The sequence below is a fragment of the Phalacrocorax aristotelis genome, chromosome 2 (assembly GCF_949628215.1).
Source record: "Phalacrocorax aristotelis chromosome 2, bGulAri2.1, whole genome shotgun sequence".
Classification (NCBI taxonomy): Eukaryota; Metazoa; Chordata; class Aves; order Suliformes; family Phalacrocoracidae; genus Phalacrocorax; species Phalacrocorax aristotelis.
In genome coordinates, this window is record NC_134277.1 from 879,937 (window position 1) to 891,281 (window position 11,345).

Here is an 11,345-nt window from a genome sequence, read left to right on the forward strand (position 1 = left end):
TCCCTTCAGCCGTACCTCACCCACCCGGGCCCGAGGGAAAGCGGCTAAAACGGGGAACGATGAGGGGAAAAAGGGCATAAAGTCGGCACGTAACTGGGCCTCGGTGAGCCGAGGAACCCTTCCCGCATCGTTCCCTACTCAGCAGGAGCATGGCAGGGATGGGGCCCCTGTGCTCGGCCCTGGGGAGGCCCCACCTCGAATGCCGGGCTCAGGTTTGGGCCCCTCGGGACAAGAAGGGCCTTGAGGGGTTGGAGCGTGTCCAGAGAAGGGCAGCGGGGCTGGGGCAGGGTCTGGAGCACAAGTGTGCTGGGGGGCAGCTGAGGGGGCTGGGGGGGGTTAGCCTGGAGAAGAGGGGGCTGAGGGGAGCCCTTCTCGCTCTCTGCAGCTGCCTGAGAGGGGCTGGAGTGAGGGAGGGGCTGGTCTCTGCTCCCAAGTCACCAGTGACAGGACGAGAGGGAACGGCCTCAGGCTGCGCGAGGGGAGGGTTAGGTTGGGTGTGAGGGAAATGCCTTCCCTGCCAGAGGGGTCAGGGGTTGGCACAGGCTGCCCAGGGAGGTGGGGGAGTCACCGTCCCTGGGGGGGGTTCAAAAAACCTGGGGACGTGGTTTAGGAGGCCTGGGGGCGCTGGGCTGGTGGTTGGACTTGATGATCTTAGAGCTTAGAGATGACCTTAATGACTCTGATTCTATGGTTTCTCCCCAAAAGAGCTCTTTGTGAGAACAATAACGAGCGGTATCACCAGAGAAGCAGCGGCCGCTTCTGTGAGGCATTCAGTGAACAACAGTGTGAAAATAAGAAGCCAGCATGCATCCCTGCAGCACTGAGACAGGGCTCATGGAGCAATGGCACTTGTGAAATTGGGGAAGAGAAACTTGAATTCACTGCATCCTCATGTCAGTGTGCAGGGCAGTGCAGAAAGCAGGCACAATTTGGCCGCTACAAATAACCTCTGCAGTCACTCACTCGTGTCCTCTACCTGTAAGAGGCCGTGATATTTACCCAGGCACTATTATTTGCCTTAAAACTGGACACAGGCCCAGCTTTTCAGAGGACCCATTCCCTACCCTGTCCCCTGCCTACAGTCACAGAGCAGAACAGAGGCAGCCATGGTTGTGCTGTGGAAAGGAGGGGACTCCTTGCATGAGTTGTCCCTCAGACCTGCCTGGTTGTGGACACTGCAGGGGTGGGAGGAGCCGTCCCAGCTCCAAAACACATGGACCCATTTTACAGGTGGAGAAACAGGGCGATACAGTGAAGTGCTCAGGACACGCAGCATGGCTCCAGGAGGCCGTGCATCTTCTTCTCCTCGCGTAAGGGTTTGCAGATCTCTGCTGTCAAGCCGAGTCCCTGGCAGACGTGCTCTGCTGGATCTCCCTGCCGTGGTTTCAGAGGCCACTGCCTCCAGCTGCAGGGCTGATCGCATCAGGTCCAGCGTTCTCAGCCTGATACAGAGACGCGAAGGCCTGACTGGGGGGATCCCACACCTCCAGGACATGATCCATGTCCCTCTGCCTGGGCCCTGCCACCCACCAGATTCACACGATGCTCCTGGTTCCAGGATTAGCCAACATGGCATTTAGTCCCTCTCTGACCACCCAGGATCTCACAGATCCCCATCACACCCATCACTGCTGCTCTTCGAGCCTGGAGATGCTCGGGCTGTGCCCTCACTCCAGCTCCCCAGTTGGCCCTCTCCCCTCCCTGAACATTTTCCCTTCAAGCAACAGTTTTTACAGTTTTACATGAGCAACTACCACCACTATTAGCAGCTCTGTGGCTCCACCCTGAGTTCCTAGCTGTGGGGTGGCTGTATCCCCACACTGCTCACAACACAGCACACCACACCAAGCCAAAGCAAGCCATGCAGCGCTGCCAAACGCCAGCATGGGCAATCAGAGTATCTCCCCTGCCTCTTTCTTGCTTATTTTTGAGTGTCCTCAGCACCCGCAGGGACAGGTGTGACACTGTGAGATCTGCCCCAAATACCAGCATGCAGGCACCCCCAGGTGAGACAACGCATCTTTAATGGTCCAAAGGACTTGACAGGAGAGATGCAGCAAACATGCAAAGGGGATCCAGCCCAGGCAGAGCTGCAGTGAGTCTGCAACGCGATGCTGCGTCACTCCCACACCTCTTGCCTGCTCAGCTAGCCGAAGGAACGGGCAGGGGACCAGGAGGCATCTGACCCCGTCAGTCATGCAGCTGGATGTAGGTTTCTTTTGACCAGAGCCAAAAGTATGGAAAGACCTTCTCGGTGAAGGAGGCCTTGAACTCCAAGATCTGCACCATGTTTTCTGCATTGTAGAAGGTCACTTGGCCTGCTTCATAGTCCAGGTGGACTCTGATCTGCCGGGGCTCTTTCTGCAGTGCCAGCGGCGCGGGGGGCATGTGGAGTGCCGTGTACTGCTGATCCCAGTCCCGCCGCAGTGCCCAGATCTTCCCCATGGCCATGCTGAGCGAGTCTTTCCTCCGCACAGACTCCACGGCCACCCCCACGGCCCAGCTGTCTCCGTCTCCCACCTCCAGCTCCCAGTAATGCCTCCCAGCTGTGAAACCCTGGGAGCCCAGGACACTGGGGCTGCCCGTGAATCTCTTGGGGCTGTCAAGGAGGTTTTGCTGGCCGTCTCCCATCCGCAGAGTTTTGTGGTCCTTTGAGATGACCAGATGCGGGCCTGCCGTCTCTGGATCCAGTGTCACCCTCACTAACACACACCAGAGGGAAACATCAGTCCCTTGCCTGCTGAGGAGCGAGCCAGCACCTCTCCCTCCTCTTCCACAGGACTTGGACATGTCCTGTGAGCACAGTGGGCACTCGTGCCCCGCCAGCACAAACATGCAGCACCTGCCACCCCCTCAGGCGGCACGGGACACGGGACACTCGCTGCCCTCCACTCCAGGACCCACGGGGAAAGCAACGCTCCCTGAAGCAGGACTGAGCCCGGTGGCGTCCCCACGTGCAGGGGACAGACTCAATGGACGTTGCTACACCTGCTTTGCTAATCCTGTGCTGGATATTGCTGGGTCTAAGTGTGATGGGGCTGCAGCCAGGCTCTGTGTGTGGGTGCAACGCATGCCCGGAGCGTGAGGAAGCATTGCCTGCAAGGCCGCCCTGGTGCCAGGCCAGTCCCTGCTCTGGTGACAAGGGGGACAAATGCTCACCAAAGGGAAAAACAACTCCTAACCCTGCTCCGCTGAGTAACCAGGCGATCTCACCGCAGAGCTGGACCCGCCCGTTCATGTGGGATGTTCTGCTGCCATCCTGCGGCCGTCCCACAAGGCCACAGAGGCGTCACCTCGCAGTGCCACCGCCCCAGGCCCTCTGCCAAACCCATTCCTCCAGGGCCCCGGCTCACAGCAGAGACAGCAGAGAGGGGGGAAACTGAGGCACGCCCATCCTGTGTATCAGGTCCCTCATCCTGAAAACTGAGACGGCAGAGACCGGCCTCAGCACAAACAGCTCCAGCCAGCCCCGAGCCCTGCAATGCCGCCAGGACCATGTGGACCCCGAGCACTTGCAAAGGCATTTCTGATCTGTGCTTAAAAGCCAGATCAAAATGCGTATGGCCCCTTCGCTTAACTAGTCACAGCAAAAGAAGATAAGCCTCCAGAGACAGGGAAGCCGAGGGCCTTGTGCTGCCCTGGCCCTGCCCAAGGACAGTGTTGCTTGGTGTTCCCTGGCACGGGGGATGCGCCTCGATTTTTATAGCAGGCCTAGTCAAAACAAAGGGACTGGGTTTTAGACAGACCCTGGATTAGATGTTGTGGTGTGAGCCCATCTCTGCCTCAAGGGCATAAGGAAACTCACTCTGGAAAGCTCTTCTCCCCCATTTGTGCCCATCAACTCCAGAAACTTACCCCTTTCTCTGTCCATCTCGCTCAGCAGGTTCACTAGAGGAAGGAAAGGAAGATACCTGAGGCTCTCTCCTCTTGTGGCATCTTTCCTGCTCCCCATCAGGACAGCAAGCCAGATGTGGAGCCCACTCCCCCGCTCCCACAGCCATGGGCTCCAGCAAAGCTGGGTCCCATCTGGAGCAGGCGCATTTTGCCCCCGATCCCCAGACAGAGGCTGTGGGCAGTGAGGATCTCCCACTGCAGCCCAGGGGGAGCACGGCGCAGGGACGCTGCCTACAGAGCAAGGCATTGCTCACTGTTTCTTTGCCTTACCTTTGAATTTGGCCACCACACCCACAACCAGCTGGCTTATCTCAGAGAGGTTATTAACGGTCCTCTGCAGCTCCGGGGAAACTGGCTCTGGGACTGGGGCCTTTGCTGCCTCGCAGCTGAGGGGAAAACAAGGAGAGGAGCTTTGACCCCAGCAGTCAGCCAGCACCCGGGGCCAGGAGGGATAATGGGGGGACAGTACCCTACAGCAACAGGACTCAGGGGAGCTGTGTCCCAGCTATCAGCACGGGAACCCCATCATTAACAGGGGTGCAACAACCTCTGGCTCCAGATAACATCACATTAAAACCCAAATACTCAGCAGGGAAAAGCCACCTCCCTCCCGGCTGCTGCTGCTCAGCCGCCTGCTGCGCTTCCAAACCCCTGCCCAAAAGAGCCACATGGGAGAGCGTTACTGAGCCTGTTTCGTACCTGCTCAGGGTTTTGCCAACATCCTGGAAGAGAGAAAACACCAGGTCAGCGCTGGCACTGCCAAGAAGGACTACGGTCCCCAGGGCAGTGAGTTACGGTCGCTCCCCTGCTGTGTGAAGCAGGGTGGTAGGGATTAGGTGGGGTCACACCACTCCCCTGGGGACTCTCTGGTGACTCGCTCACCAAACCCTTGCCTTGCCTTGCCTCAGCTGCAGGCCCAGACTCACACCAGCACGGGCACCGGGGCGCAGGGGTGCTGGGTGGGTGCCCCCAGCCTCACCAGGGCGGGTCATAGCGCCTGGGTGGGCAATGCAGCCTCACCATAAGGAATTCCACCACCGGCTGGTCACGTTTCTTCTCTATCTCTGCAATCAGTGTGTCCAGCAGCGATTTTCTCTCCGAAACACTGGAGATGTATTCGCGGCGCTCCTTGGCGAGCTCCCCATGTGCCTGGTCGAGCTGGGCCAACAGGACACCCTCCTGCTGCTGCAGGAACTGCTGCAGCTGCTTGAAGGTGTCGTGCACCCTCTGCCGCTCCGAGGACACCTTCCCCTGCAAGGCACCCGCGCGGAGGCACCTGAGCCATCCCATCCTCCGGGAGCCTCCGTGCAGGCACGGGGACCCGGTGCTGCGAAGAGGGAGCCAAGGATCACAGGGAAAAGGAAAAGAGTTTTTTGGGAGAAAAAGCTGGAAGAGCAGAGGGGGGGAGAGGGGTGGCAAGTCTGGATGTTGATGGACCCTTGGGTGGACAGCAGAGGGTGGAAGAAGGATATATGGGATGGACAGAGAGGGAGAGAAAATAGTGTTGTTACAGAAAAGGAGATAAATATATATGGGGAGAGGGAAAGATGGGACATACCCGTGAACACGGGTAGGTAAGCAGGCAGGAGGGCACGGCACACGCACGGAGAGCCACACACGTACCAGCAGGCCATCGCTTTTCTCTTCTCCTTTGGGCTTAAATTCTTCTTTCTCTTTTTGTAGGAAAACCAGGTTGTTCTGGAGTGTCTCCTGGAGAGGAAAAAAAAAAGGTATTTAGTGATTTTGGGGGTTACATTTGCAGGAGTGAGAGGATGTCACCTAACAACCCCTGCAGGGACACCACCACTCTGCGGGGAGGGGTCACTGGGGCAGGTTTTGAGCTCAGCCCTGCAGGGAAAGGCTCAGAGGCAGCACGCACCTCTCTCCGAGCCCGCAATACAGGCAGGGAAGGGAGATCCCAAAGCGCAGCTGTTTTGGCCAGCAACATTTCTGCAATAGCTTCATGTGGAAACCCTGAAGTTTGTGGTTTGGGTTTGGTTGGAATTTTTTTTTTTTTTGTTAATTAGGAAAAACAACTTTTTGGGTTGGAAGTGGGATTTGTGGGAAGAGGTTTGCAGTGACAGCAGCACTGCGTCTCAGACGCACTCCATAAATTTGCTGGAGTATTAAAAAAATCCTCGTGCTCCTCCAAGCCATGCCCTGTGGCAGAGCAAGCTGCTGGCGGGGGGGGACCCCAGCCTACATCTATGGGGGGACACCATGTCCCCCGTAGATGCAGCCAAACCATGGCCAGGTGGGGACCCCAACCCGTGCCCAGACAGGGACCCCAAGCCCATACCCAGACAGGGACCCCAAACCATGGCCAGATGGGGACCCAAATCCATGGCTGGGCAGGGGCTCTAACCTGTGCCCCGAGGGCACCCAGATCCATGCCTGGAGGGGACCCCAACCAGTGCCTGGGCTGGACCCCATATTTGTGCCCAGAGGGGACCCCAGCCTATGCCTGGAAGGGACCCTGACCTGTCCCCTGAGAGGACCCCAGCCTCTGCCTGGAGGGGACCCCGACCTGTGCCCTGAGGGGGACCCTGACCTATGCCCCGAGGGGACCCTAACTTGTTCCTGGAGCAGACCCCGACCTGTGCCCCAAGGGGACCCCAGATGTGTGCCTGAGGGGACCCAGATCCATGCCTGGAGGGGACCCCAGCCTGTGCCGCAAGAGGACCCAAATCCATGCCTGGAGAGGACCCCAACCTGTGCCCCGAGGGGACCCAAATCCATGCCTGGAGGGGACCCCAACCTGTGCCCCGAGGGCACCCAGATCCATGCCTGGAGGGGACCCCAGCCTGTGCCCCGAGGGGACCGCAGCCTGTGCCCCGAGGGGACCCAAATCCATGCCTGGAGGGGACCCCGACCTGTGCCCCGAGGGCACCCAAATCCATGCCTCAAGGGGACCCCAGCCTGTGCCCCGAGGGGACCGCAGCCTGTGCCCCGAGGGCACCCAAATCCATGCCTGGAGGGGACCCTGACCTGTGCCCCGAGGGCACCCAGATCCATGCCTGGAGGGGACCCCAGCCTGTGCCCCGAGGGGACCGCAGCCTGTGCCCCGAGGGGACCCAAATCCATGCCTGGAGGGGACCCCGACCTGTGCCCCGAGGGCACCCAAATCCATGCTGGAGGGGACCGCAGCCTGTGCCCCGAGGGCACCCAGATCCATGCCTGGAGGGGACCCCAACCTGTGCCCCGAGGGGCCCCAGCCCGGAGGCGGGAGCTGACCCAGCCCGTTCCCCAGGGGCCCCCGCACCCCCCCAGCTCCCCCTACCCGGAGCTGCCGGGCGGCCTCCTCGGCGAGCAGCGCGCGGTGGTCGCGGTGCTGCGGCCCCTCTCGGCACAGGGCACAGAGCAGCGTGCGGCAGCTCGGGCAGAAGAGTCCGAGGGCCTCGCCGTGGGCCGGGCAGCGGGGCCGGCGCGCCTCGTCCCCCAGCGCCCCCGCCAGCTCCGCCATGGCCCCCAGCGAGCGGTTGGGCCGCAGCGACTCGGGGCCCACGGTTGCGCGACACTGGGGACAGGCGGCGGGGCGCGGGGGGCTCCCCAGCACGGCCGCCATGCAGGGCCGCAGAAACTGTGCCCGCACTCGGTGATAACGGGCTCGGAGAAGAGCTCCAGGCAGACGGGGCAGGTGGCCTCGGCCTGCAGGCTCTCGCCCAGCGCCAGCACTGCCCGCGCCATGCTACCGCCGGCGGCGCGGCCCGGAAGCGCGGCGGGGCGGGCACCGGCCCACGGACGGGACGGGGCGGGCGCTGCCGGGCTGGCCGGGCCCCGCGGGGCTGCGAGCAGGGGTGCAGGCAAGCGGGGCCGCAGGCAGGGTGGGTGCAGGCAGGGCTGCGAACAGGGCTGCAGGCAGGGCCGCAGGCAGGGTGGGTGCAGGCAGGGCTGCGAACAGGGCTGCAGGCAGGGCCGCAGGCAGGGTGGGTGCAGGCAGGGCTGCGAACAGGGCTGCAGGCAGGGCCGCAGGCAGGGTGGGTGCAGGCAGGGCTTCGAACAGGGCTGCAGGCAGGGCCGCAGGCAGGGTGGGTGCAGGCAGGGCTGTGAACAGGGCTGCAGGCAGGGCCGCAGGCAGGGTGGGTGCAGGCAGGGCTGCGAACAGGGCTGCAGGGCACCTGGCAGCTGAGGGTCTGCGGGGGCGTATGTTGGTGCCTGTGCATGTCTGTGCACATGCATGTGCGTGCACGTGTGTGTAGGCATGTCTGTGTATAGGTGCATGTGCGCCAGCATGCACATGCAAGCGTGTGCGTGTATGTTGGCGTGTGTGTAGTCTTAAGTGTATGTGTGCAAGTGTGCTTGCGTGTTGATGTGCACGTGGGAATGCGTGTGTGCCTTTGCATTGGCGTGTGCATGCATGGGTATACATGTGCATGCATGGGTATGCATGAATGTGTTGGCATGTGCATGTACGTCAGTGTATCTCTGTGCATATATGTGTGCATCCATATGCATACATGTGGCCATGTGTGTTGGGGTGTGTGTCCCTGCATACTTGTGTGCCTTTACATCAGCATGTGTGTGCACGCACATGCATCTGTGCGCAGCTGGATGTTGTATGTATATGTGCTATGTGCATGCGGACCTGTGCGTGCACATGTGTCTGCGCACCTGTGTTGGCATGTGTGTGTATGTCTGTGCAGGCATGCTTGTGTGTTGACATAGCCATGTATGTGGGTATGAGTCTGCACATTTGTACATGCATGAATGCACATGCGTGTCTGTATTGACATGCCTGTGCACGTGTACGCCTGTGTGTACAGGCATTCTGAGTGTACATGGTCCGTGTGCATCTGTTTGCCTGTGTGTGGTGTGCACGTGTGTGTGGCGTGTCTGCGTGTGCAGTACATGCATGCTTGTGTGTGTGCATGGGTTTGCACATGCGTGCCTCTCTGTGTGTGCGCATTTTTGCGTTTGTGTATGCATGTGTGTGTGGGTGGGTGCACACACATGTATGGGCGCACGTGTCTCTGCGTGTGTCTCCGTACACGTATGTGGTTGTTGGTGTGTAGGGGTATATTTGTGTGTGTATCAGTGTCTGTATGGGGGGGTGTATACCTTTGTGTACATTTGTGTGTCTGTGTGTGTGCACCCATGTTATTACACGCGTGTATGCGTGTGCACACTTGTGGGGTGTCTCTGTCTCTCCCTTTGTATGTTGACGTGCCTGGATCTCAGCACACACCTTTGAGCATGCCTGTGTGCATGAGTGTGTGCAAACCGGGGAGGAGCGAGCAGGGAAATGCCAGGGGGGAGCACAGGGCGCCGTGTGTGGGTGCGTGTGCTCACATCTGCACACACACGTGGCCGTGGGCAGCGCACGGGAGCGGGGATGATGCTGGCGGCCGCAGCCTGGGGAGGGCTGGTGCGGGTGTGAGTGCGAGGCTTCATCCCACCCTGCACCGGGGCATTGGTGCAAGAGCCAGAGCGTGCCGTGGGGTGCGGCGGGGTGGGGAGATGGTCCCTGCCCTCCAGCAACACTGCCCAGCAGCTCCTGGATGGGGAGGCCCTGTGAACCCCGTGGGACACCCAGCCTGCAGTCTGCCACTGGGTTTTCACCCTCTCAGCTTTATAAATTGTTTAAGAAAGGGATGCTGTGGTTCCCCAGTGCAGTCGGAGCCCTCCTGGGTGCCCAGGGCTGCAGGCTGGCATGCTTTGGCAGGGCGCTGCCAGCCACCTCCGATGCTCTGGCTACTTAAATAAATTTAATCATTTATAACCTGAAACTCACCAGGGAGCTTCACCCCGGCTTGGGCCATCACGGATGGGTTGGAGGTGCGGCGCAGGATCCTTCCCGAGGCCTCGCACTTGCAGGAGCTGCTTCCCACCCGCCACAGTTGGGGGTTAATACAGTTTAAGGGATTGTGGCAGCTGTGACATGTGGGAGCCGAGTGTAATCCGGTCGGTGAGCCGCTTCCCCAGGGCCGGCTGCCTCGCTGTGTGCTGCCAACCCCTTCCAGCACACGTGAAATCCCACCAAACCGAGAAGCCGCTGCGGGATGGGGGGCCTCCAACTTCCATCCTGCACCCCACAGCTGCCTGTGGCTCTCCCAATGTCCCTTTCGCTCTCGCCCGAGCCCCAAAACACCCAGAGGGCAGCAGCAGTGTGTAGGGAAAAGAAGAGGGCCCCCCATAGCCCCCCAAGCCCCCTCGTGTGTCTCTGCAGGCTGCAGGGACATGTCTGCTCTGTGCTGTTGCTAGTGGGCTCGGCCCCTGCAGGTGGTGGGTGCTCAGAATCAGGCCCATGGGTGCAGCCGTTGGCTTTGTACCTCTGCCACCCTGGTGTGATGCCAGCTGGGGCCCAAGGAGCAACCCCAGTGTTTTTGGGAGCCCTGTGCATCCCTGACGTGCTGCTGGTGGCTGGGCTGGCCCTGGCAGTAAAGCAGCAGCCGAATAACCCTCCCTCCCCGGGGGGTTACTGTCCTGCCGTGGGCTGTGCCCTGCCAAAAGTCCCTGCCAGCTCGCTTCCCCACCACGGCAGGCCCCCAGACTCTGTCCCGGTGGCTATGGCGGGGTCGGCACCATGCTTTCAGCCCCCTGCTCACCGCCGTTGCAGCACCCTGGGGTGACAGCCTGGTTTTCCTCCTCAGCCCAAGCCTCTGGGCTGCAGCGCGGGCGGCGATGGCATGCTGCCGGGGGCAGGTACGCTGCCTCTCTCACACCCAAGCCGGGACGGCAGTGGCCCCTGCTCATCCCATCCCCGGGGCTGCTGCCTTTTGGGTGCAGCCATGTCCAGCTCTCCCAGCACCCTGGGCCAGGGAAGGCTGGGTGAGCGTGACGGGGCCAAACCCACGGGGAAGAGTTGGTCCTGCTGTGGGACGGTGCCGTTAGCCCCCATAGTTGAGCAGTGTTTTAGCTGAGGACTGTGCAGCGCTCAGCACTGCCCGAACGAACCCGCCTGCAATGAGCGGAGGGTGCTGACAACCTGCAGACAACTCGAGGGGGTGGCACGGCTGCTCGCGGCACGTGCTGCCCTCAGGTTTGTGCCTCGCACCACCACCTCTGCGTTTTTTCAGTGCCGCTGCCACCCTGAGCTCGGCACGCGCCGCGGGCTGCGACGGCTCTGTGTGTGTGTGTGTCCCGGGTGTGGGAGCTGCGGCTGCGGACGGGCTGTTGACATTTGAGCCGCTGAAGGTCACCTGGACGGTGTTAAATCCTGGCGGCGTCCAGCGACGGAAGGGGCTGGCGAGGAGCAGCACGAGCGCGAGAGCAGTCACCGCGTGGGGCCCAGCGGAGCCTGGCCTGGCCGTGCTGAGGCAAGGAGGGGGCTGCCCGTCCCTGAGGCTCCCTGGGCAGGTCCCAGCACTGCAGAGGGGCAGCCAGGCCCCCTTTGCTAGTACAGGCACCTAAGTGGCTGCTTTGCCAAAAAAAAGCTGAATCCATCCATTTTTAGGAAGAAAAAGGGACAGTGCCAGATTCACAGCACTGCTAGTGTGATGAATATGAGCTGC

The 11,345-nt window shown here is 60.9% G+C and overlaps 1 protein-coding gene across 1 annotated transcript; it reads right to left on the bottom strand.

Moving 5' to 3' along the window:
• Positions 1-2,007: 2,007 nt before the first annotated feature.
• On the bottom strand, positions 2,008-7,644 carry LOC142052299 (E3 ubiquitin-protein ligase TRIM7-like). The gene is given in 8 exon segments (XM_075082123.1): positions 2,008-2,702; positions 3,856-3,888; positions 4,165-4,280; positions 4,594-4,616; positions 4,915-5,145; positions 5,518-5,604; positions 7,175-7,464; positions 7,467-7,644. Coding segments are annotated over 8 exon segments (1,407 nt in total). The 5' UTR covers positions 7,582-7,644; the 3' UTR covers positions 2,008-2,190.
• Positions 7,645-11,345: the final 3,701 nt, after the last annotated feature.